The sequence below is a fragment of the Microtus pennsylvanicus genome, chromosome 8 (genome assembly GCF_037038515.1).
Source record: "Microtus pennsylvanicus isolate mMicPen1 chromosome 8, mMicPen1.hap1, whole genome shotgun sequence".
Taxonomy (NCBI): domain Eukaryota; kingdom Metazoa; phylum Chordata; class Mammalia; order Rodentia; family Cricetidae; genus Microtus; species Microtus pennsylvanicus.
Window position 1 is genome coordinate 68780445 of NC_134586.1, and position 27159 is coordinate 68807603.

The following is a 27159-nucleotide window of genomic DNA, read 5'->3' on the forward strand; positions in this document are numbered from 1 at the left end:
GAAGTCTGTAGCTGTAATAAATGTGTCATTGGGGTTGCGTCCAAGCACTTTCCTAAAAATTAAGGCTTTTCCAAATGCTCTTTCTGGCCCTCTTAAATGTCTCTATCCTGAAGACATCATCTGGTTGCTGTGGATACAAAAATAAACTTGAGTTTGATGTCACAGGTAATGCAACACAAACAGACATACCTGCCCTTGGTCTAAAGGTACCACTTAGAGCACATTTTCCATCCCAGTTCCACTTAGCCTGTCTATGGGGGATCCTAGGCTTGGATTCTACTGACCTTTTCCTCTCCTCCCTTATTTTTCACTTCTTGAAGCAGAGAACATATTTTGATTGGCAAAAGGCTCTCCCACGTCTCTGAATGGCATTGTATGAACATAGAGCTCTGCTTGTTTCCTTTGTTAAGCTGCCTTTATGCCTTGGAATGTTTCTTTCTGTGGTACTTAAGGGAAATGCCATTTCATTCCACCTTCTCAAGAGAGGCATAAAATACTATTGGCTATTTGCTGAAATGCCACCTCTTGACTCCATTGATCTGAAGGGATTTGGGATTCCCACGGAGACCAGAGAGTAATTATCCATTCAGACAACTCCCTGCACACCTACTTAAGATCTGTGCATTTAAGGCAGTGTATGGTCAAGGCCCAGACCAGTCTTAGGAGCTCATCAGAAATTCAACGACTAAGTTTGGGTCATGCAGATAACTTACATAATTCAAATGAGGTCATGCTCATTAAAAGGGCATCTTCTGATTCAGTAGGAATCAAACCTTTCAGAACCTTTATATCAATTGAGTGATAGATTTGTTCTAAATCTATCTAAAATAGATAAAGTGGGCCAGTGAAGTAGTTTAGCAGTCAGAGGCCAATTCACCTGTGACCTTCACATAGGACTCAAATGTACACACACACACACACACACACACACACACACACACACACACACACACACCTCACATATGCACACAAGCCAAAATAAGTAAATAAAAGATCAAAATTTACAAGTTTTTGTCAAGTGAGCAAACATAGGCTTTAATTGGCAATAGAGATTAGTAAAAAGTTTAATAAGTTGTTTTATAAATGATATATATTTGTGTGCTTGTGGATATAGAGAATCTTAGGATAAACAGTGAGATAGACGAGGCATGTGATACCTACCCCAAAAGTAATCCCAGAGCCTGAGAGGATGGCTCAGTGGATAGTGTTTGCAATGTGAGCATTAGGCCTTGAGTTTGTGCCACCTGCACTCATGTAGAAGCTTGATATAACACCACATATCTGTAACTTGAACACTAGGAAGAGGGATGAGACAGACAGCTCTAAGATGACTTTTTCCTCTTTGTTTTAGTCCACAGTAGGCCAGCATCATTACTGTGGACCAATATAAATGTGTCATCGCCCTTAATAGTTTCTGTCCAATGCTCTGTCACAGCAATAGGGACGTGACTAACATAATTGGCAAGGGAAGTACCTACTTGAATGGTGTTGCTGCAGTGGAAAAAACATCAGCCGTGACAGGTGCATTTGTTGCATCTGAGGGAAGCTTGTGTCATGCCATAAAGGGAGGGTGGTTTTCTGCCTACTGTCTGGGCTGGTCATAAAGTGAGATGAAGATTTCAAGTGGAGAACAGAAAGCCAGAGTGTATTAGTCAGTTTCTTATTACTGTAATGAAATACCTGAAGCAGGTGTCTTTAGATATAGAGAAAAACTAGTTTATTTCCTCTAGTGCAGTGAGAAATCTCTTTATGGGTGAGAAAACTATAGGCATTTGGATAGCCTAGCATGAGGTTCAACACTGCCCTTTTCCTGTTCCCCATAAAGCATGGGAGGAGCATGTATATGTTTCTTTGTGAGGTCTCCTTTTACATCCACCAGAATCCAGGTACGTGATCTTCATCTTAATGACGTAGTATCTAATTTAATTGCTTCCCAAAAGTCCTGGATAAACACAATTAGGTTCAGGCCCAGCAGTTAAGAGGTACTCTCAGAGAGGACTCATTTTTTTTCCAGCACTCATATTTGGTGCTCATGGCCACGTGCAATTCCAGCTCTAGAGAATCTGATATCCTCTTCTGGGCTGTCCGGGCACTGGCATATGCATTTAGTTCAATTTTCAATTCACAATATTCACACACACACAATTTAAAATGTAAGTAAAATAAAAATAGCTATAAATTTACAAGATAATGCTAAGATAGAGAAAATGTAGAATAAAGCCCAAATGGTTTGTTGATGGGAATATAAATTAGCTGAATTATTTGGAAAATAGATTAACCAGTTTTTAAAATGTTTATCATAAAATTACCCTATTACCTAGCCATTCTACTTCTAGATATAAAAACAAGAGAAACACTCTGAACATAAATGTATTCACAAGTATGCAGAGCCTTCTTCATTATTTACAACAGCTAATGTCTATCAAGGACATGAGTGGATAATCAAAGTGAGGTATATTCATGATACGAATATGCTTGCCATATTTCAAAATACATGCTACAGTGCAGCTAAACCTTGAAAGCATGCTAAGTTAAAGAAGCCAGACAAAAAAGGCTGCATATTGTATGATTCCATCTGCATAGAATGTTTAGAAAGGGAAAGTGGAGAAACTAAAAGTTATAAATTGCCAGGGACTCAGAAGAATACAAATTCAAAGTGACATTTTTACCATGCTCACTCCTTTTAATGATACAGAGGTTCTGGTGGCCAGTGCTGGTTCAGAGCTCACAAAACAGGTCTATGCTCTTCAGACCACTTGGCTTCCATACCCACTCCCTGTATCTGCATAGGCTCCTAAAGTCAGGCTGAATTGATTTTGCAAGCTAAGATTTAACACTGGAAGATTTTTCTAAAAATGAAACATGGGTGCCAGAGGTCTCCTGAACAGGCCCCACCTGTCCCTTCCAACAACCCTATATTGTCGCAGCATTGTCTCTGGTTTCAGAAGATGTTCTTCAAATCACTTGTTCTTTTGGGGGCTGCATCAACACACCTTCCGGTAATTCGTCCTCTGTCTTTCCCTGTGGGATACCTTAGGCTGCTGTTTGCACTCAGTGCATGAATGCAGGTAGAGAGTATAAGAGTGATAAGTTGTTTTCTCTCTCTATCAGCATGAATTAAAGAGATGAGATATATTCCTTATGAAATGGAACAAAATTAGCTTCTCAATTGTCCTGCTGCTTAAGTATCTACTTATGAAAAATCAAGTCATGGTTCACTGCTGTGCATCTCACTGGTAGACTTGGCAGAAGTTTCCCACTCCTTTGGCGGCCTTCATGCCATTGTACCTTGCGAACTGTTCCTTTGAGAAACACTATCTTTCCGTTTTACATGTCAAATTTTAACCAAATCTGCACCCCTTCTTTCTCGAACCCTCTTCAACCTCCCATCTAGTTTGTGAGCTGAGAAAATTCTCTCCCTTTGCTGTCTCCTAGGATAACTGTGCATCCATAACAGTGACTGAAAGAGATGAGGGTTTCTTTCCCACCTTTGGTTTCCATGTCACGTGTGGACCTTCTAGCTGTCCTCTTGTTGTGTAAACCTTTTGAGAGCACGACCATGCTTTCTCTATTTGCAGGACCCACAGTACCTAGAGACCAACTGAACTGAAGAGTATTTGATCCTTGACCATGAATAGTATACAATGTGATGCAAAATACATCAATAGGAAGGACTGGAGCAATGGCTAAGCAATTAAGAGGACTGACTGTTCTTCCAGGACCCTGGTTTCATTCTCAACATTCACATGGTGGCTCACAACCATCTGGAACTCCAGTCTCAGGGGATTCAATGCTTTCTTCTGGCCTCTGTAGTATACAGATATACATGCATGCAAAACACCCATCTACACAATTACATAATTTTTTTAAAATCAAACACACACACACACACACACAGGATGGGGGTGGCTCAGTCAGTAAAGTGTTTGGCAGGCAAGATCCCCGTGAAATGTGAGCATGATGTTGCGTTTCTGTAATCCCAGAACTGGGCAAGTAGAGGCAGAAGGATGACTAGGCTTTTCTGGGTAGTCAGTCTATCTGAAAAAGGTTGAATAAAATGCTCTAGAGGGAGAGCAATAGAGGAAGATAACAACTGATTGGTATTGATCTCTGGTCATCACAAGTACATACACACACATGGATACATACACATGAACACATACACACAGTACATGTGTTTATATACATGCATATATATTTTAGATACAAAAATAAATTAATAGCATAGTGTAGTGTAGACAACAAGAGAAGATATCCTGGGCAATCTAGACTGGTAAACAGTGCTAAGGGCCATAACTACTTGAACTCCTCCTGTTATTGAGAGACAGGACCACAAGAAGAAAAGAAAACCTTGGGAAAGACTTCAAAGATGGCTTTAGATTTCAATAAATGCTGTATTATCATGAAAATTTGATTTAATATAAAAAAAGGAGGTGGCATGAAAGGTGTGAACATAAGGAAAGTGGTAAAAATAGCAGGCACCTGTTAGTTGTTTGAAACTACTGAACTAGCACATAACAGTTCCTTGGGCATCTATTAAATTTTAAACCAGCTTAATGGTATCATATGAAACATATAGCTCCATTTAGGGTGATCCATCCACTAAATATCATTCTATTATAAATAGCATTGTAAAGGGCGTTTACTATATATAAATAAGACATTTTTTGTTCAGTTAGATTTTGTACCAAATATGAGGATGGTGTCAAGAATTTTGGTGACAATACTTATTGAAGGCTTGTGTTCATTTAGAATATGCAAAATGCAGAAATTTAACCCTATTTTCAAAATAGGAATACTGAACCATTCTAGAATGGATTTGGAGTTGTTTGTCAAATTGCACACAATTTGTATATTGATCTCTAGATGTTTTGTGTTTCTTTCATTCTTTATGACTGTGACAGTCAATGGTCAAGCAAACATGATCATGAAAGCAGCACAAGTGTTATCCCATGGTGTGTTTAATCTGCCCTTCTTGTAAAGCATAGATACAATCTATGTGAGACAGTTTAAATTTAAGTACACTGTAAGCCACTCTATTTACTTAGTGCCCGTTACATTTGTGGGCACAGATTCATGGGTCTTGGTAATTATTTTCTTAGTTAAGCACTTACTTACCATCTCAAGCCACAATCCAGATACTTGAACTATCTCCTCTCTGTTGCCCCTACTTATTTTAAAAAGGGGAAAAATCTCATATCCCTCTTTTCACCCTCTGGTGAGTGTCCCGAAAAAGGATTGCTTACCCAATGGTGAGACAAATAGCAGGAACCCACCCCCTACTCAGCACACGAATGAAAGCTCCTAGTGATTATGGCAAATCTATGTCTGCTCCTAGAAAATTGCTTTGGGAATTCATGTTGATCACAGGAGCAAATTTTCTGACAAGATAACGTTTAGACGGGAGCATAGAAGAATTGGGGGGGTAAAAAAATGATCCCTGGATGTTTTATCTCATTTTTATTAACATTCTTTAATTCACTGTAGTCCTGTCTGGTGAGCCAAGCTGTTAGTGGAAGCTCTGAACTACAGTGAAGAGACGAGAATTTCTCTGGAGAGGTTACCTTTAGTCTCATTTTACAAACAGAAGCTGATGGGAACAGATGTGCTTCCAAGGGTTGGCAGTTGATAAAAGATTAAGGTGAAAAGCAAAGTCTCTAAAGCCCTACCAGACACAGATACCCAAATAGCACACCCTCTGGACTGGCCCAGATTCCTCAGCCTGTTTCCAGAACTTGCTGTTATACAGTCTGCACAGACGGTGGAGTGCTTGGACAAGGAAGGGAGGGGAGGAAGCTTGGCAGGGCACCAGCTTGGAGAGTGATTCTTTTCTCTCTCTCTCTCTCTCTCTCTCTCTCTCTCTCTCTCTCTCTCTCTCTCTCTCTCTCTCTCTCTCTCCCTCCCTCCCTTTTCTTGTTTTTTTTTTCCCCCTCAAAGAGCTGGTTTGGGTACAAAATAAAAACCGAAACATATTCATTCCTTTCTCATATCTCTTTCAGCTGCAGTTCTTTTGGGTTAGCAATTCTGTGTATAAACATGGGGAGCCCAGCGGGCAGCTTGCTGCAGCATGTGTGTCTGGCTTTAACTTGAGGTCAGAACCACTTGGCTGTGCAGTCCAAAAATACTGTCTCAAAGGCTGGCAGATACAACACCACTGTAGTTGTCAGTGCTCGAAGGCTCACAAAAGCAACACATGCACTTTTGATGGCAAAGCATGATTACCATTGAACCAAGTAAAATTTCAGCTCCCCCCTTCCTCCAGAAGTCTCCAAGCTCTGAGGAGATGAAGCAGGTATAGGAGGCAGAGGAGAGGTGTGTAGAGGATGAATGCATAAAGAATCTGTTGCTAGAACTGAGGAGAGCCACTATATTAGACAATAATATTAAAGCACACACTGTAGACTAGGCACAAAGTATCTGTTATGGCAGGGCCTTATGTGAGGTCTGTGCTACTTCCTTTCTAAGTATTATGCTTGACCCCAGCAACAGACAAAGGGATCTCTCCATCCATTCTCCACTAATCACTACTTCCAATCCAGCTCTTTACTCTTTCTTGTAGTGATCTAGTGCTCTCCACATTCCTTCAAATCTCTTCTTAGATCATCAGGGGATCAACTGACTCTCATGCCAATCCCATTTACCCTCATCCTATTTTTATACACGTGGTATTCAGCTGCATTGCCAAAGGGACACAGGCAAGATGCATGTTGATTGAACACTTATTGTTGGCCAACTTTTTAACATATCCAATGCATATGATTTCTGATAATTTTCCTAAAATACTTCAAGGCCACCTTGAGTAGGACTATCTTACAGGTGTGATAACTGATATTCAAAGAACCGAAATGGCGAAATAGATTGGGTGACCTGGGCCTTTTCCTTTCTGTTCAGTGGCCTGCCTGGTGTGGCCAGGCTCAGCATAGTAATGGCAAGGTTCCTCATGCAGAACAATGACTCACAGAAAGGATGTAAGGAGTGCATGTGGCCTTTAGAAGTCACATGGGAATAGGAAACCACACAACTCTTGTCACTGCTATCCTAAGACTTCTCACTACCTTTAACCTTTGCATTGAGTCTTGCTACTTTCAAGGTTCTTTTAACAACTTTGTCTCTCTTGAGCCTCACTGGATTGTTGTGAAACAGGCTCACAAGAAATTGTTTCCTAAATTTCATAGACAAGGATATTGAAGTCCAAAAGGGGGATGATTTAGCTAACCCAGTAAACAGAGGCAGAAGTAGGACTCTATCTATTAAGTCCATAATCACCATATTTTTTAATGCATCATGAAGCCTCCAAACGACAACTGTGGGATATGTTGAGTCCAGGAGAGCCTGGTAAGACCATGTGTTCTAGTGGCTACAGCAGCTGTCCACATAATTTCTGAATCTTCTTTTTGTTTTCAGAGCACATGTACCCCCTTTCTTCTTCATCTCAAAACCTTGATTGATGATCTACCAAGAGGCTTATCATTTTTGCTCTTATGTCTTCACCATGTCAATGATGGCCTAGCTTAGTGTCCTCAAACTTTACCCACCCCTCATCATTACCTCCTCCCAGTGAGAAAAACTGTCCTCTGTTGCCCTGAGATTTCAATACTACATATATATTGCATAACTGTTGATGTGGTATATGCATATCTGTACTTTATACATAAAATTGAGGAATACTTTTGCTAACCCTCAAAAACCAGTGTTTGCTCTTTTAATGCAATTTTGCCCCAGTTGGAAAAGCATAGTGTGGTTCATAATTATGAACTTAAGAGGAATAAATAAAAAGAAAGAAAGAGGAGAGACTGATGATGGAAGGAAGCAAGAAGAGAAGGTGGGAGGCAGAAAACAAGCAACAAAATAAGTCAACGAGGACAGACACTGACACTCAAAGACTCCCTCGGTTCCCTAATAGTGAGACCTTTCTCTGATAGTACTGATACTGTGTTGCTAATATTCGTTTGGAAACCTAAAGTAGAGCAATTCTTTTAACTTTTTTCCCTCTGAGAAACCATAGAAATGGCGTGTGGTGGATAAATTCAGACTTCAACACATAAGTGGAACAAAGACTGTTTCCTCTGGCCAAATGTATTCCTCTTAGTGAGACTGGCTAGATCTCTCTGGGCATTGGAGCTTGCCCTTGGGGTGACGCTGATGAAGTCACCTTTTTGCCAGTCCCCAAGTCACAGTGCAGGAGAATGTGCTGGGAATTACCCTTCCTTCCAGTATGCTTTTACATACTCCACCTGACAACTAAATTTGGGAGCTAGAAGCAAAGCTAGAATTCACCATGGACACAGGAAGGACGAACTTTACAAGCAAAGCCATCTAGCTCAAGATCTAGGGGAAAACTGGCGAAGCTGTACCAGAGATTCTGCCTTGATGCTCAACCTCCTTTCTCAGAAGAAAAAGTTCTTCTCAGTTGTTCTCATTGCTTCATACAATCAAATTGGGATTGCTTGCACACAAAGAAAAGGGCTGTTAAATGCATGGTCTTTATCTAAAGGCATGTATGTCTGCTCAGTATCCTGGGACTGGTATGATTTAATATAACCAATATTTGAGTAAAAGCGTAGGCATTGGATGGTGACCTCAAGCTATTGACTAGCTTTCCTCTTTGGGAACTGTCAGTGGATTACAGATAATGCAGAGCTGTGGTAAGTTTTGCTGCGTCACCAAAAACCCTCATAACCAGTGCTTCTGGAAGAGGGATCACTAGGCTTCAATCCATGTAAATGTGGAGAGAACCGTACTAACTCCTTACTTGTATGTGCATATTTGGGTACAAAACATGTGAATGCTGTTGGCATGTTCTGTAATGGATTATGCCCGCCAGTCCTGCCTGAACACAATGGTAAAGGCAAGGTATTTTCTAGTCAAAGGACTTGAAGGATTCAATTCTTTCCTTCTACCCCGAGGGTCCTCAAGCTTGAACTCGTGTCCTAAGGCTTGAACGCAGGTTCCTTTACCCTCTCAGCAGTCTCAACAGCCCTTACTTAATTTTCAGACTAAACATGTTGAAAATCATCTGAACAAAAATAGATCCAGACTGATGGCGGAGCTCAGATGACAAAATTTGAAGGACTGAACAGTTTGCCTATCACCCTCTAGCTAAAGGATCATCTTTTATAAATGACTCAAGAAGATAGGGAGGCATCTTCTGCGCACTCCCACAGCAAGTCCACCAGAGCTTTGCCTCCAGGTTTCTCTGGCTTTGGGCCTCACCTTCATAAGCGCAATCATTTACAGGCTAAATGGTTTTATTTTTCCTTCAATAAATATGTACTCAATCCTTATGAAAGAAACTATTGCTCCCTGATTGAATGAGCTGAGCAATATAATTAGAAGGTAAAAGGTCTGCCTGATATGTTATATAGAGCAACCCAGCTATACTATCCTTCATCCTCTCACCCCCTGTGTAGTTTGGTCTTTTTTTATACATGTATGGTTTTTGAAAGAGGGGAGAGGCTGAGATAAAAATGGCCTGGGCAGTTAGCAGAATGAGACTGAGCTCCAAAAAGGGACTGTTCTGGTTAGAGTAAAAAAAAAAAAAAAAAATTTAAAGAAAAAAAAAAAGCAACCCCCCAGTCTCAGTGCTAGAAATAAAGATTTCACTGAAAACGGCATCATGATGGAGCAGATACACAAAATCACAGCCCACGTGGTTCTGCAGCTGAGGGACAAATGACAGGAATGCCTGGGCCAGCTGAAGACAGATTGTTGTATTGTTCCATTAATTGTGTGTAACTTGGCTTTTCTAGACCTTTCTGTGACAGACTAATCCAGCTTCCAAATGCTGCTGAGCCTTCTCCCTTTTGTTCGAGGCCGCCCACAATATCTCTGAGCTGGAATTCCTGCCACACACAGTTTCATATGTAGAATTTTTAATTGAAGATAGACGTGCTGATGGGAAATGTTTTAAAAAATACACTGTTTTCAAAGAGGATGCTGGCTTAAGGAGGAAAATAAATGTTTTTCCGCCCTGACCTTTATTTAAGCTCTTACACAACTGGGAAGCTGATGGGCTAGGTGAGCATTTACCTGGGATGGCTCATGTGCATTGAACAAGGTATGGTCACCTGGCTAAATATATGCCACCCTAGTTATTTAGCTGCAGGCTCTTTGAATATGAGACCAACTGCTCTAAGTTACCCCTGTCTCGCAGCACCCTGGGCCAAGATTCTTGTTCAAACTGCCAGAATCTCTGAGTAGAATAATCACCTCACATCAATCAAAGTCTTATTAGGATTCTGCCTTCACATTCTTGGAAGAGCCAGTGGCAAAACTTTCGGTAGCTGTGGGTTGACTACAAAGGAGATATTTTGGTATTACAGGTATTAGGAAAGTGTTGAAAACCTTCCATTTTGGTGGGGTATGTTTCTTGCCAACCCAGAGGTTTGAGTGGCAAAGGAAAGCATGTCGTCTCAGGGAGGATGAGGATACACACAAAGGCAGAGAGGAAACTGTGTGCCAGTGTACTAACGGAGGGGAAGAGATGCATTAAGAGGGAGGACAAGTGTGTCTCCTAGGACTCAAAGAAGAACAGATGTGGGTATTTGACCTCATAATGGCATGATCAGCCAAAGGGAAAAGGAAGATGTGGAAGAATAAGGATGCTCAGCTGAGAGGCAGAAGTTCCAGGAATCAATAACCTTGTGCCTGCTGCATATTGCCTTAAGACTCGGTCTTCATGTCTTTGAAATGTGATAAGTCTATGTCTGCCTTGGAAGACTATTCTGAAAATGAAATCCAATAAAGGATTTCACTAGCAGAGCTTGCTAGGCTAACAAGGCTTCAGAAATAAATTTGAAGCTGACCTGTACTTATGAATTCGTCACTGCCACCAGATGGAGGCAATGGGGGCAGCTGGGCAATAAGGAGGTCCATGCTTAACTAGGACCCTACCCAGCCTAGCTACAGGCTCATCATATCTTCTTCCAAAGCTATTATCCAAGGCATATATCTTGTATATAGCTGAAAAACACAGCATATGATGATAATACCTTCTAAATTCTTGATTCTTAACCTGGGTCACCTGTGAATTCAATCATCTGGAAAGATTTATAAAACCTCCCCTAGTCATTATTATTACCAAAAGTCCCCAGTGGTCCCATACACACAGGCTGAGCGAAAATGGCTTCCCAATAGCCCAATGAGAGGAAGCAAATAGCTAACTACTTAGATTAGAAGAAAAACAACTAAATAGGGTCAAGGAGTTAATCTAGCTCAGATGCCAGTGATGGTGGCTTCAACAATGTAAAGCACAAATCTTGAAAGTCTTCTCTTCTTTCCAGTCCTCTCATCTCTTTCTCCTGTTTTGCATTTCTTCATGTTTCTCCTCTTCTCCCTCCACTCATCCCCTACATTATTAATTTAATAGGATGCTTTCATCTTCTTAACCGCAATGGTAGCCACTTCACATTAACTTATTTTAGAAATCCTTGACAAATATTTTCCTTCATTCATCTCATTCCAGGAGCATTCCTTAGCTTTCTATTTTGTTTTAATTGGGTATGTGTCTTAGTCCTGCATCTCAGCACTCATATATGCATGGTTGGGTATCTCCATAAACCTTTCAGCATATTTGACAAATCTATAGTCATACATACCACACACGCCTGAACTTTTTCATCTTTCTTTTTCTGAATTTCCATTTACCTCTCTGAAGCTCATATATCTCAGTAAGTTTTTTATCTGCTCTTTCGCTTTCATATGCAGGCAAGCCTGATGAATCAGAATATCTGGGGAATGGGAACTCAGGGAGGTTTTAATTTTCTGGTTAAATGACACTAACTTGAAAACTACTTTTGTTTCATGTTTTATTGATGGGAGAAATGGTGAAATCGAAGTACAGAATGGAAAGTATCCTCATGGAATACCACATAAATCCTTCTCAAATGCAGAGGGAATGAGACTTACTGAGGTATGGGCATCCAAAACTTTCATCTTTTCTGGAAAATGAAGAATAGCATCCGGTCTGAAGACCACAACTCCTGACATCTAGATTCTGTTTTTGTTTTTCTTGTTGTTGTTTGCATAGCTTGAACTGCCCTGCAGTTGTGTTTTGGTTAGCATGAATCACCCTGACATAAAGTATTTGCCTTTAATATACCTCTCTGCCCCCCCCATGCCATCCTGTGGGTGTCGGTCCTGCCCTTGGTATCCCTAGCCCCACATACATTTGTGAGCAATGTCTTCAGTTCCAGAAAGCCTGTTTCTAAACTCTGAGGTAACTCGTTTAACTTGCATGCCCACCCCACTCCTGAGTAAACACATTGATTCTTTTCTCTTAATTGATGCTCATCCTTGTCTCAAATACATTGCAATCTTGTTTGGGGTAGGACAATGCAGAGAAAGGTTGACTGGATATGATTAGACCCCAAAACTCCACTGGAAGGAATGTCAGACTTTGTTGGTTTCCTTTGTGTCAATCAAGTCTTTTCACCATTAACTTGATCCCTTCCTTACTATGTTTCCTAAATGAGGTCTTGCTAAAGGGAAAAGTGGGTCAGTTGATGGTTCCAACTAGTTTTTTCTTAGTTAATTTAAGGTTTGCCATATGTTCTTTGGGAAGGATGTGCTAACTATGTCCTTTGCTGATTAACAAATAACCTGAGGATTTTTTAATTTAAACTTTCAACTCCCTGGTTAAGAGAAAGTGGGCCCTTAAAGGGGGAAATACATCGATGAAATAAAAGCTGAGAAAGACCACTCTGTCTTAGTACAGACATAGTCCCAGGATTCTTTCCTACCATGGAGTCAGGTATCTCAGTCTCAGCATTCTTGATATTTGGGGTCAAATTGCTCTTTCGCGTTAAAGACAACCTGTTCATTTTTAGATGTTTAGCTGTACCTTCAACCTCGATCCTACAGAGGCCAGTAGCATACCAGCCAAGCATGGAAATACCAATTCCTCTCTCTCTCTCTCTGTATCTGTGTGTGTGTGTGTGTGTGTGTGTGTGTGTGTGTGTGTCACCACACTCATAATGTTCAATAAGAATGTGTTCAGCATTCAACCAGGATATATTGGCAAATATATTCTCTCTAGAGTATAGTATCTTTGGTGGGTATAAGAGTAGAGAAAATAATTGTTCAAGGAAAAATATTCCATATAATAAAAAGGTCACCAGAATGGACTCCAGCATCCCTCACTAGCTTAGACCCTTTGTACTTTGTACAAGATTCTCAGCCTCTGTAGGCCTCAGGTTCTTCTTGTACAGATCAGGTTGCCTGCACCCATGCCAAGAAAACACTTCATTTTCTCTGCTTCTCTGTTTTAAACATTAGGATTTAACAGTCAGGACCTTCACACACACATGCCTACACACACACACACACACACACACACACACACACAAAACAAACAAACAAAAAACCCTAAGGTATTTAGGAATCTTGTCTACCTAGGAGATGACTGTCATTGCCAGACAGAAATTAGAATTATATCTACTGAATTTCACAGGGAAAATAAATCAAACAAATACCAACAGGAACATTTTTAAAATTTTTAAAGTAAGTATATTCCAAAAAGAATGTAATGTCATTTCTATCTCTAACCACTAGATAGACAGCAGGCATATACTCTGCTGTGAGAAGAGGGGTCTAGAGGAGACCCAGCTGCCAAACCTGAACCAGCTCAGGGACAGGATTTGAAAATACCATCAACCAATGTCAGTCCTTTGTACTTTATTTGTGTCTCTCTTCTTCTTCTTCTTCTTTTTATCACATTCTTCTCCAAATAACAAGTTTATCACAGAAGAATGAGAGTGATTAATGGTAGATAAGAGTTGTGTAATATTTTACTGTGTGTATGTATATGTATGTAGGTTTATGTTATCTTGTATAAAACACTATATATGTATGTATGTGTGTGTACTTCTATAAGGGAAGTATATACATACATACAGATAGATAGACAGGTATAGAGACAGAGAGAGGTGTATCTCTCAATTCTTTTCAATATATATTTGTAGAATATGTTTAATAGTCATATTCTAGCTAAATTTGTAGAGGTCTACAGTCCATTACTGACCAACTCAACCCAGCTAACATAAGCACCAATCCAATGGGTTCTTGTCATCATGATAAGAAGCACTCTGATACGCATTCTCTAACACAGGTACAAAATATTCTGGTTTTTCCATCATTTCTTCCAAGAAGAAGCATCTGATGACTTTTATTTCACCAGAGTCTATGATCCAGGGGTGCCCATTGTCACTTGGCCATGCTAGATAGAACAGCATCAAACTTGCTGACAACTCGATTAATTCCAATCAGAAACACAGGTGGCCCCAAAGCCCGCCAATGTTATGTGTGCAGTTGCGTGGGAAACTGGGGAAGAATAACAAGTGGTATTTGCCCCTCTAATTGTTTACACATTCTCATAAATGTGTTGTTGATGCGAAGTCACACCAAATGTCTGCCTCTCTCAAATGGGCAGCAAAGGTGAGGTGCTCTTACACACTGAGTAGCTTGGGAGAATACTTTAAACATGCATGTCTGTTTGGCCTTTCTTTTGAATCATGTTTTCTTGTGATAGGAATATTAAAGTGTACAGAATGTGTGGTTTTCTTTGAGGCAGCTGGTGCTACTATGCAGACAGAAGTCTAAGAGTCAGGAGCTGCCTCTCCTCTACATGTAGGTCCAAAATGAATTTTCCTTAGTCTACCTTTCTGGCACAACCTCAGAATCTATTGGGGATAGAACCATTATGAGAGAATGCCATTCATCATTTGAAAACACTTTTTTTCTTACTCTGTAAGTATTTTTGTAAATGCCCCAATACCATTGTTGAACCTTAATCAGCTCGAAAAATAATGAAAGACAGGGTTAACCTATCACGATGCCCAGAATGAGACATGACTGTGGCCTTGAACTCTTTACAGAGAGCACAAGATGAGATTAGCAGCCTCTGTTGGGAAAAAAAAAATAGGGAGGAAAAAAAGTTCTACACATCTGAAAATTAGATTCCCTTTTAAATGTGTAACAGTTTGCTTAGAGGGGTCACAGCTAAATTCTCAAAGCTTAAAGATTAATTAATTTGAGAAATAAAAGATTGCAAGTGTCACAAAACCTTAGTTAAAACCACCACTGTCCTTTATGTTTAGCTTTTCTCTCCTTCTGCCCTTCTAAAAAACCAGAGACATTGAACCAGGTTGATATGTGAGTGAAATTCTTGTGTGTGTGTGGATACTCTTTCCTGCCTACAAATATGAACAGTAAAACTTAGCTGGCCACACACGATTTGCTCGGAAAATACCTAATGTCTGATCTTTCTTTCTAAAGATTCTTTATTTGATTTACAGGGTCTAAATATATCATCAATACATATTTTTATCACGAGAATAGTGGAGCAGCAGAAAACAAAACATGATTATGCCCTCTCTTCCGGCTATGCTGAAAAGAAAAGGAATTGGGGAGTGAGTGTTAGGGTAGACGCACACTAGATTCCAATGCAAATATTAAGGGGCAGAGGAACACTGCAGTTCTTCTGTCTGCCACAAAGGTTTGCTTCTAGAAGCAAAATTCTTCCAAGCAGACCAACACTATCGTTTAGTGCACTAAGAGAGAAGAACAGCATATGGTGTTGGATTCCTGTAGTCTCTCTGTGAAGAGGTAAATTTAATAGGAACCCTACTTCAGTGGCCATAGTGCTGTAATTTAAGACAAAAACTAAAGCAAATGTCATGCTTCTGCCAGAGGAAGTGCTCTTAATAAAAGTTCAACTGCCGATATCAGGCACATTCCTACTCCTACCTTCTCAGGGTTAATCTGTTTACAAAAGCAATTCAACACCCTCGTGCTTAAAGGGAAGCCTAACCCCATCCATAAAGTTATCAAACAAAACACCTGTCTTCCAAAACATTCACACCTGAAGGAGTGCTGGGAACATGGTATGTTTTATAAAGTCTTGTTATTATAAGCAGACTGAGGAGAAGTTTCTTGATCAGATGTCAGGTTTGAGCTGTGAGACAGAGAGAGAGGAGAGGGAAAGGGGGGGTGATGTGCACAACTATCCTCTAAGGATTAACATGTTAAAGATTTGCAAAACATTTTTCTAGAAGGAGTCTTCTGTAAGCCATAATTTAAACATATTGATATCTTCAAAAGTAGAAGATGAATCTACCACCAATCCATAGTTTAGCAAGGAAACGTTCTGCTAATACGTCTCTGCAACTGACAAAGTGGGGTTTTCCTCTTTAGGTTAGTAACTGGATACATTTTCATTTTGAGAGATTGGGTTATGTGTTCACCACCAGTAGCACCCCCCTATCTTGATCCCTGCTGTTTGTACTTATCTCTTGAAAGGAAGGCAGGGGATAAAAGGGGGGGGGGGATGTCATGCCTTAGTATCAGTTAGAACGATAACATGGGAAACAGGGTCCAGTTGTTATCGGCTTTCTGTGACAGTGTGTTCCAATCAAACATCTGCTTACATTGTTAGGTGGTTAAAAAAATACCATCCATCAATACACTCCTTCCTCCTCTTTTGCCCTTCCTAGAACCCACCCAACTGCCACTACTCCCACTTTCTCACTCTTTAGTTCAATAAAAATAAACAACTACAATGTCAATGACGGACCCTAGAAGCCTTTGAAGGTTAGGGAGAGGCTGTCAGTCATATTAACATGCTTTTTTTTTTTAAGTGAAAAAACAGGGAAACAACACACCACATAAAAGGAGCATCTGAGAGGTGGCAGCATTCTTGTTCTGTTCTAACAAATCATTCTCATGTCAGTATTATACAAATAGCGGCATAAAGAGGGTTATCTCCCACCTCACCTGCAAAACTCTTCTGCCAAGTCAGGACCTGGATTTTCTTACCACAAGTCATTACCCAAGGGGGATTCCTGACTCAGGGCTTCCTCTCTCCCCACAGAAACTCCTAAGCTGAGGCTTGCTGCTCCTAACTCCCAGAGACTGTCTTTCAGTATTGAATGTTGCGATATTTATATTCATATTCTCTCTCTCTCTCTCTCTCTCTCTCTCTCTCTCTCTCTCTCTCTCTCTGCCATGGGAGGGCATGATAAAGGGCACAGATTGCTACTAATTCTGGAGAGTAAAAGACACAGGAAAATTAAGATCAAAAGACCAAATGACATTTGGTGGGAAATTTTGTGCTGATTTGGAAGGTGGTTATTTTAAGGGGGGGGGGGTGTTCCTTGCTTGCAGGATAAACTGTCAGGCTTTGCCTTTTAAAAGCCATTTGCAATGATCTTGCCAAGATCTCTGATCTCTGCCTTAAAGGCCTAGAAATTATGCCCCAATCATGCCTTTCCCACCACTTTAAAGCAGCTAAATGTCTTAGCCCAGTCCTCAGACTAGGAAGGGTCTTCCTGACTTTTTTCTTTTATCCACAGAGATATATTACCAGAACCATTACAGTGATAAGCTTTCCTCATTTGCCCCTCGTATCATTTCAAATCGAATCTAAAATTTTTGCTCCACGACTTCTTGAAATTTTTCTCACCTGCCAAGACCCCTCACTTCCACTCCCATCTACCTTCCAAGGAAACTTTAACCACTGCTTCTCCAGTAAGACAGGTAGCAGTCATTCAGGTTCCACCAGCCTGTAGAAACTGTAAATGCTATTTTATTTTAAACGTTTTAGTTTACAAAAAAAAAAATCAATGATTGGTACCTTTTTTTAACACTCAGATTCCTGAATATGGACAGATCTTCAAAGGGAGGAAGGAGTTCTCATATGAAATTTAAGACAGACTGTCCTGAAGATTATGGGGTGGGGTTTTTGTTGTGTTTTATTTTTTTTGTTTTTGTTTTTAAGACACATAAAGCTAAAATGTCAAGTCTCTGGGAGAGATCCCCATACAGTTTCAGTCAACACATCAGTGCGTAGAGGAGACCCGTCCTGGTGCCTGCCGGCCCGCCTGGCTGCCCAGACGTATTTGGTAGCGCATGGGTTGAGAGCCACTGGGCCAGTTACACCTCGCATTCCCTTGCAGGCTGCTGGTGACAGGTACATGAACCGTACTCGTTGATGATCACCAGGGCCCCCTCGATGTGGTTGGGTTTGTAATCAACGTAGTATTCCTGGGCAGACATAGCAGCCATCTGATGCATGGTCTGTTTCTGCTTCTGCTTCCTGCGCTGCGTGACAAAGCACTGTCTGAGCTGCCTGAGGCTGGCTGGGAAACACTTCCAGGATACGTAGAGTACTAGGACCACGATGAGGAAGGAGAAGATGAGAGCCATCGTGCCCGTGACCACCTTGTGGATCTGCACAGCGTTCTCAGCGTGCTCGCCGCCCGGGAGAGCCACGGTGATGGGCTCAAACGTGCCATCGTGCAGCCCCTCCCCGCCTTCCACCAGCGTGGTGGCCGAGCTCTCGGGGGGCGCTAGGTCACTGCGGTTAGTGACAGCCGACAGGAGGTGGCCGCTGGTAGGCTCGGCCCCATCCTCGCACAGGTGGAAAGCATACACAGCATCCAAGACGTCCTCGCCCTGTGCGTACTCGGGGCTGGCGCACTGCAAGTTAGCATCATAGCGCCCCTGGAAGTTGCTGAGCCAGGAGGCCAGGGCACACACATTGCGCCCGCAGTCCCACAGGTTCCCGGCCAGGGTAATGCTTGTAAGAGACTTCCAGGAGTTGAGGATACGGGGCTCTATATAGGTGAGGCGGTTGGAATCCAGCTGCAAGGACTGCAGGTATGGCACGGTCTCGAACACGTGGGGCTCCATGTATTCGATCTCGTTCCCCGACAAGTCCATTTTCTCCAAATTCCACACCCAGTCCAGAGAGCTGACCACAATGGCCACCTTATTCCGCCGCAGGCAGAGCGAATTAAGAGAGATGAGGCGCGGGAAATGAGCGAAGTTCACCTTGATCAAGTCGTTATGCTCCAGGTGCAGCTCCGTGAGCTTGAACAAGCCAGCGAAAGAGTTGCGCGCCAGACTCTTGAGCTGATTGTATCCAATGTCTAGAAACTTGAGGCTGCGGCAGTCCTGGAAGATGCGTACCGGCACAAACTGGATGGCATTGGCCCGCATGTGCAGCGTGGTGAGCTTCCGCAGCCCGTGGAAGAGATCCGGAGCCAGAGCCTGAAGCTTATTGTAGGACAGGTCCACGCTGCGCAGGTTGGGCATGGGCCGAAAGGTGGTGTTGGCCAGTTGGGTGATCTGGTTGGAACTCAGTGTGAGTTCCTTAACTCGGCGCAGTTTCTGAAAGGCGTCCCCCTGCACCGAGCAGATGTGATTGTGATCCAAATACAGCCACGTGAGCTGCATTAACCCCGTGAACTGGCCGGCGCGCAGCTCCGAGAGGCTGTTGTAGCGCAGAGACAAGCCCAGCAGGCCGGACAGGTTGTGGGGCGCCTCGGTCAGGTTGAGCGCCTCGCAGTACAACAGCCGCCCCTCGCACCGACACTGCCCCGGGCATCCGCTGGGGGCGGCGGGCAGCATCTGAAAGCAGGCCCCCAGCAGACACAAGACCACCCCCGAGGGCCTCCTCAGCAGCCAGTGTAGACAGAGGCCGAGTAGCAGGAAATCCATTAGCGAGAATCTTTCCAGAGAGACTGGAGAATGTCCATTGGAAGCGCTGGGTCAGAAATCTATATCATATTTTATTCCGAGGGAGAAGGGAGGGAGGGGGAGGAGGGAAAGAGGGACAAAAAAAATCAAATCAATATAGAGAAATGCAGAGGGAACCCCCCCTTCCCCAGAGCCACACGTTCACCTCTAAGCATGCAGAAAGCCGGGCAGCATACAAAGTTCACAGCCACGGAAAGATCAAAGCCGGGGTAATGCAGTCCATGTTAGATGCGGCAGCAAAGAAAAGGGAGGAAAATTTTTTTTTTTCTTCTGGAAAGAATTTAATTAAAAAAGTGTCTTACCCACCCTTTTCCAGCGAGTGACAACCTCCATTCAGCTGCTCCCTTTGTGTGTAGGCTAATTATATGCAGGGCGAGAGAAGACCCCTCTGTGTTTCCCGAGGCAGCCCTGCTCCGCGGCCCGAGGATCTGGCAGACGCACAATGTCTCACTTTGCTGCTGCGCTCCGGGGCTGCAGGGGCGGTCTGCGAGGCGGGGAGGCGACTTCTAGGACCCGCAAGTTTCCCAACTACGTGCCGGGAGCCTGGGCTTCTCGCCTTCCTGCCTCGGTCCCCCTTTTTTTCCTCTGCAGTTGAGATTGTGACGTGGTTGGGGGGTGAGAGAAAAAAATCAACTCCAAACTCGGGGCTCGAGACTCCCCAAGATTTGACAGTCTGAAGAATGTCATCGGCAATGACCACCTCGGATCGCAGCCACCTTGGTGTCCCGGTTGAAGAACGCCTGCCATTCGTGCCCTAGGCAGCTGCGGAAACCTGGCCGGTTCATGCTTTGCGGAGCGCAGAGCAGCGCTCGACTCCTTCCCTCCGCCGAGGAGTGTGCGCGAGCCTGCACCGGCACCGACTGCTCACTGAGTGTCGTAAGCTGCTCGCAATTGTGCGTCTTCTCCGAGCACCTCCGACACCGGCAGATTGAAAAGGGGTGGGCAGAAAACCAACATTTTTTTTTTAACCAAACCGCTAAAGTAATATATGTTCTTTGATGAAACGAAAAACACTCTCAGCTTTTTTCTTTCTTGTTTTTTTTTTCCTGGTCTATATTTCAGGGCGGGGGGAAGGAAAGAAGACGGCATGGGGTAAGAAACATCATCACTGACAAGATATATCCAAATGAGGGACTGACATATTCGCCACCCCCCCCCCCCCCGCGCCAACCTTTCTTTGGGGATGTACTCCTCCCCACACACCCTTTAAACTGCCTACGTGTAACAGATACGTAGGGCTGTGTATAGCAATCAACATTTGTTTCTTTGCTTTCCAAAAAGCAACTTGAGAGGAGGCACAAAAGGCAGTGATTTGGGGTTTGACTCTAATAGTCTCTGTCTCTCTCTCCTCTTCTCTTCCCTCCCCTCCCCTCCCCTCCCCTCCATGTGCCAGTATGCCAACACTGGCCTTCAACATTGAGCTGGCCGTTTTTTTAGGGGTGGAGAAAATGCTTTCTTATCCCACTCTGTTGGAGAAGCCGTCTGAGTCCTGACAGTGAGAAAGGGTTGCATTATGACAGATTCAACCTGTATACAGAGAGCATGCTGGAGATCCCACGGGGCTCACCCAGTCTACACTCTGTCCCTGGATCACACTGCCCGCAGGGATAAAGATGCTGTTGTACGCATAGGAGAGGCTAACACAGACACGTGCTGTTCACGGTGATTGCGTCTAACCCTTGGAGAATGTACTAGAAAATATGTAGAAAAGAGGTAGTTTAAAGATAAGGAAGCCTTTTTCTCATCCCCTCATCTCTAATTCAGCTTTGTGACTATACAGAAAAATGCTCCTTTTCCTGAATACCAGAAAAAGCCTGTGCCCAATTGTCTACCCTCAATGCTTCAGAGATAGGAGTTCATACAGCAATTAAGTAACCCTCCAGTCACAACTGGTCTATAAGGAATCTATCCTATTGCCAGAGACCTGTGATTATCTGTTTAAAAGAAAACAACAGCAAGAAAAAAAAAAGAGGAACAACATCCTCAAAGATGACTAGTAAGCCTGTGTCGTGGGGAGTCACAAGTTAAGGCGTTTTGTTGTTTTTACATTCCTGTCATTTCTGCCTCTAATGAGCTCTAAATAAATGGGCATTACCTGTCCCTATTACTTTGCTAGGAGTGATGGTGGGTTGGGAGATCTATTAGGTAAAGTAGTGACTGGTCAAGTCACTAGACTGGCCCTTAACAGCAAAGTTGAAAAGACCAATGGTAGAACTGAGGTCACCAAAGGCAGGTGGCACTTTTCAGGAAAAGTCATATGAACAAGGGTATGAATCATTCCATTCTGTATTCCTCTGAGCTCTGCCGTGGTCATTCATCTCCAAGATGCATCATTTAATTGAAAAGAACACAAATCTGAAATGTCCTAGACATCACATGCTGCCTTAGGAGCTAAGGAGACATTAGAAAATCAACCCTCTCCATTCTGCACATGACGAAACTGAGGCCAGAGACATCTGGAGATTATTCAAGGTCGTATACCTTCTTACTGACACAGATAGATCTTTGCCATTCCTGCTCAGAGCTGTGTTCTTCCTTTGCCAGTCTAGATGGTCACTGGTCCTCACTCTGCCTCCAACCCAGCTCTGGACTGGGCCCTTGGCACTTCTGAGTTGCTGCAGAGCACTTTAACAGACAAAGAAACAATTTCATCATCAAGTGGTTTTACCCCTTGCCAAAACAATTATTTCTGACAGCATGCCGACTGATTGAGCCATAAACTCTAAAGGGTTGGAGGAGCAGGGCTGGGCAGGCACAAGCAGAGGTAAACAGTGGCCAGCCATTCAGCAAGTACTGTGAGCATAAGGCACCCAATCCCCATGGCTGCTAGGAAGAAAATCCTTCTAATGCATGCAGCTTGGCAAAAGGATGAGAGAGGCTGCCAAATGGGCAAGAAGAGGTCCTACTTTGGATGTCACTTGATTTGTAGAGCTGGTACAGAGAAGCAGAGAAGAGTTTAGTGTTAGCAAAAAAGAAAGAGAATAAAATTAAATGCACTGCATTTATATGTGAGTTTTCTTCTAAGTATGCCACTCAAAGTGTAGAAGATGCTTCTAGGCTGTAATTAAGAAATATATATATACATGTGTATTTATACATATATATAGTTTTTCATGCTATTCTGCTGCAAATCATTTCGTCTGCATGGTATCTTTAAGCCCTTCTCACCTCTAATGTGGCAAGTTGTATCTTTTCTATCCTCTTAAATCCCTTGGCAGAGCTGTATACATTAACAGATTGAAATGAGCTTTATTGAAATTTAGCTATTCTAAGTCTTCTGAGTTGCAGAATCCCAATTTATTATGTATTTAAAGCATACCAGCACTGATTAAATCAATGCAAATTAGGTTAAATAAGAACAACATGAATCAAGTGTTTCAGCAAAGTTGAGTTGAGAAACGACAACTTTTGAGTCACCACAGCAAGTTGATATGGCTGTTTTTCACAAATTTTCATTTCATTCTTCTAAGCACCCAAGATACTGAAATGCGGGAGAAATGTACTTTCAGTTATCTTTGCCTGTCTTTCCTCTTTGCATGTCTTATGAGAAGGCTTAACCCATCAAGTAGTGATGTGACCACCATATTCTTGGTTAAGTTCTTTGTTAAGGATAACCACAGATTTGTGTTGCCCAATGTATTCTTCATTTGTTGGGTAGCAAGAGAGCAGTGTTCTGCATACCTTAAAATCCCTGTTGATAGTTGGCATATTTGTGTAAGGTAGAAGATTGGGTCAATCTTGTTGAAGTAATACACCATCAATTCTAGAAGCTAGGTATGCATCAAACATACACTCTAAAACCTACATGCAAACATGGGTTTGTGAGTGGAAGCCTGGCTCTCTAGTCTGGTGTCAAAAAGGGTAAGTACTGAAAATATTATTTTAGTACATCAGGAAGAAGTCTGGAGTGTTCAGGGTATGATTGTGATTGTCAAGGCAAATCTGGTGGAGAGGTAGAAGAGAAAAAGCTTCTTGTAGTTGGAGAAGCTAGAAGTATAGCCTGTAAAAAGAAAAGCTAGTTTGTTATTCTTTCTCTCCTCAACCTTATAAAGCAACCCTTACTTAATAAGCCCTCTCATGTTTTCCTGGTGCTTCACGTTGTGATGTGAGATGGAGGCAGTCATTTAATTATTATTGTCACCCCTTTCAGCTAAATTGAAAGCCACTTCCAATTTGTTCAATTAAGTCCAAAGAGTCTATGAGTCTTCGAGTTACAAGTAGGAAGATACTGAAATGGTGCTGGGGAGTAAGTGGGTAAGGTGGTTAGAGGCAAGCTTGAAGACATAAATTCAGAACCCCAACACCCATGTATTGGCCAGATGTGGTGATGTGTACTGTAATCTAGTCACTGGCACTGGAGTCACAAGGATCCAGAAAGCTTGTTGGCCAGGCAATCTAGATTAAACAGTGAGGTTCAGTGAGAGACCATATTTCAAAGAATAAGAGAAGTGACTGAGGAAGATATCTCAATATCAACCTCTGACCTCTCCCTACACTAGTGTCAGTGAGCACACACACACACACACACACACACACACACACTATATGAAATTAATCTGTGCTATAGCTGTCTTTTCTTCAATAGTCTTTGTCAATGTTCAAGGAAAGAGAAATTAAAATAGCGATTTTAATGTTCTGTCATTGCCGGTACCAGCCTGGACCTTGATCTTTCTGCTGTTGTCTTTAATTTCCAGTAGCAGTGAACCATGGCTTTTCTTTAAAAGGAAACACTTAGAGAAACTGGGGGAGGGTGGGAGTCACAGTTTCAAAAGGAGAGAATTAACCTCTTTGTTCCTCTGGGCATGCACCACACAGATGGTACTTTATGTGGAGTGTCACCACAGATGCATGTGGAACCCAGGGGTGAGGACACTCAGACTTCTCTCAGGAGGCCTACTTAGGGGAAACAAATTAGAAAGGGGAAGTCCCTTCTGATCAGACTGTCTGCTTCTCTTGAAAGAAGATAGCAATAGGAGTAATAATAAGACCTACCCTGTTGTTCTCAATGCATGAACTCAATAATGCTAGTAAACTAAGTAAGTATGAGTGCCCTGATATCTTGGGCCTATTTATGAGTCCGTTCAATGATGGCTTATGCACTGGGTTTTGAAATGTTAGGTGGACCTTTTATTTCATGTTCTATTTGGTGACTTTTGTTCTAACCTTCAATGTAAAGATCAAATGTCTAGGATTGCTTAACTGATTTCCATCCTTCCTTAGCCCATACAGAGTAGTCCCTCATTCTTTACCACTCTACTATCTGTCTACTTTAACTAATTTCTTGGTCCTGGTCATTCTATATGAGTGTGGCAATCATTTACATTTACATTACATGTGGCCATTTTAGAATGGCAAAGATTGTTAAATATCTTGAAATCAAAACGAAACAGAAAAATTGGCTCAGTTAGAATTCTTGTTCTGCTATTTCCATTATTGTTCATTAGTTTATTTTGTTTTGAGACAATGTTTTCATATGTAGCCAGCCTGAACTTGAACTCCTTCTGTAGCTCAGAATGGCCTAAAACTGGTGACCACTTATACCTCTCGAGTGCTGTAACTGTAGGCATGAGCCACCATTTGGAACTTGTTTTGTTTTGTCATTGTGACTCTACACATGCCATTCTCATTGTCAGTCAAATAGGTCACTGGATGGCTACCTGCCAGGATACTTGGGAGAGTTTACTGAGATGACGCCTGTTAAAGCTATGATTCAAAACAAGCTGGGACAAGTAACCTCAGAACTTGTTAAAAAATGCAAGATTTGGGGGCTTCCTCAATCCCAGCATTTACTCATAATACCTAAACAATTTAGTAAGTTTATTAAATGGGAAACATATCTGAGAATGTAACTCAGTTGGCAGGTTGCTTGCCATGGATGCATACAGCCCTGGTTTCAGGTAAAGCAGATGTAGGAGGTGCCAATCTGTAATGGTAAAGACAGAAAGATCTGGAGTTAATGGTCACTCTTGGTTACATATCCAGTTCAAGGCCAGCTGTAGGATGCAAGAGACCCTATCACAAGAAGAGGAGGAAGAAAGGAAAACAAACAAAAATAAAACCAACAAAACAAAAAAATTGAGAAGCATTATGTTGGAGAACTGTCCAACCCTAACCAGAAATGGAAACCCATTCCTCCATATTAATTCCTTAGTTTTGTAACTGAGGAATGGAAGGAACAAAGATGTTACGTTGTAATTCAATCTTGGTGGTAGAGTTTGGTCAAACAAACTTACTCAACTGCATTGTATCTCTCCTATTAGGTTTTGAGAGCAGGCAGTACAGGGTCTATGTCTATCACAGCCTCCGGTCCAGAGGAGGCATTCTCATAAGGCTTGATTCTATAGTCAGTATAGGGAAGACACTAAGCATTCGTAAGGCTTTCTGCCAGTTTGCCTTTGCCTTTCATCCTTAGGATTTGATGATGTTCTGACATCTGACATAAGACTTCAACTCCATGGTGACTGATCTAAGGGCAACACTCTATCTTGTCTCTCCAGACTTCCAATCATAGAAGGAACAGGACAGCAGGGGTTCATGAGGGGAGGACAGGCAGAGGTGTTTGAAAGCTGTCTTTCCAGAAAAAAAAGTTCACTTATATTGGTCCATTTCTAAGCACTGCCCAACATTATTGTGTCATGTGTATATAAAAGCAAAAATTAGAGAATATAAGCTAAAAAACTCAATTGATAGTGACAAGTAAGGCAACTAAAGCCAGCAACCCAGAAATGAACCATGGAGTCTGGGAGATATTTTGTACATGAATTTGTCTCCTCTTGCTCAGTGCTTAGGTTGTTATTCTTTTTAGGGCCTTATGAAATATGCTGTGATAATACAGTCATATGCATGGACCTTGCACACTTGAGGAAACATGACCTCATGCTTTTATTCTAGATATGGAACTGGTGTTCAAAGAGTGTGGGATTTTGAAAGCATTGTCAGTGTATGCTCCCAGGTATCTTTCTGGAAGGTTGTGCATGTTTCTTCCCCAGTAGCTCTTTCTCTGCTTTCTCTTCTCTTTCAGAAACCCCTGTATAGCACACAATGCAACACACCTTGGTCCATTCTCCAACTAGGTGAAGGAGTAACTGTGTACCATTCCTATTTAATCTTTCTTGCTAGAGCTTTGTCTCTCCTCTGACCACTACAATCGCCAAGCACTTCCCTGTGTAGCATCTATTCAGACCTTTCATCTATTCGGCCCTTCAACTGCTCTCTCTTAGCAAATGGGGTGTGCTTCATGCTCTCCGTTGCCTCTCTTCTCTGCCTTCTACCTGTATATATAATGGGGCAGATATGAGGAACCCTATGCACATGTTGTAGAGATTATCACATAATCTGATAATGTGCCTGTGTCTTTCTTAGGGAAGTCAGGTGTACTTGCTAGTTCACAGACATGCTTGTTGAGTTGAGTATATTAACTGACTTGATTATTTACCTAACCAGTAGCCCAGGGAACCTGAAGTAAATATAGAAAATTTGTCATATTCCCTTGGGAGATAGGCAACAGTATTAAAACTGGAAGGCCCAGATTTTTCCAGATGGGGTCACAGAGGCTTATACCATTTATACATGGTTTTCCTCCATGAATCTACTTTCTATGGGATTCCCTGTGCCCAGCATCCA

The 27159-nt window shown here is 42.2% G+C and overlaps 2 protein-coding genes across 6 annotated transcripts in view; one reads left to right on the forward strand and one right to left on the reverse strand.

Annotated features, from left to right (window-relative positions):
• Positions 1-27159, forward strand: part of Ctnna2 (catenin alpha 2) — a 1099183-nt gene that overhangs the window by 707973 nt on the left and 364051 nt on the right. The gene's annotated exons all lie outside the window — the stretch shown is intronic.
• On the reverse strand, positions 17562-20684 carry Lrrtm1 (leucine rich repeat transmembrane neuronal 1). Of its 2 annotated transcripts, none has more exons than XM_075983797.1 (2): positions 19839-20684; positions 17562-19556 (listed from the first exon to the last, which is right to left on the reverse strand). In XM_075983797.1, exon 2 carries the CDS (start codon positions 19495-19497, stop codon positions 17929-17931), a length of 1569 nt encoding a protein of 522 aa, XP_075839912.1. In that variant the 5' UTR covers positions 19498-19556; positions 19839-20684; the 3' UTR covers positions 17562-17928. The 2 variants fall into 2 exon arrangements, with proteins under 2 accessions (XP_075839912.1, XP_075839911.1); XM_075983796.1 differs by having other exon boundaries at positions 19843-20475.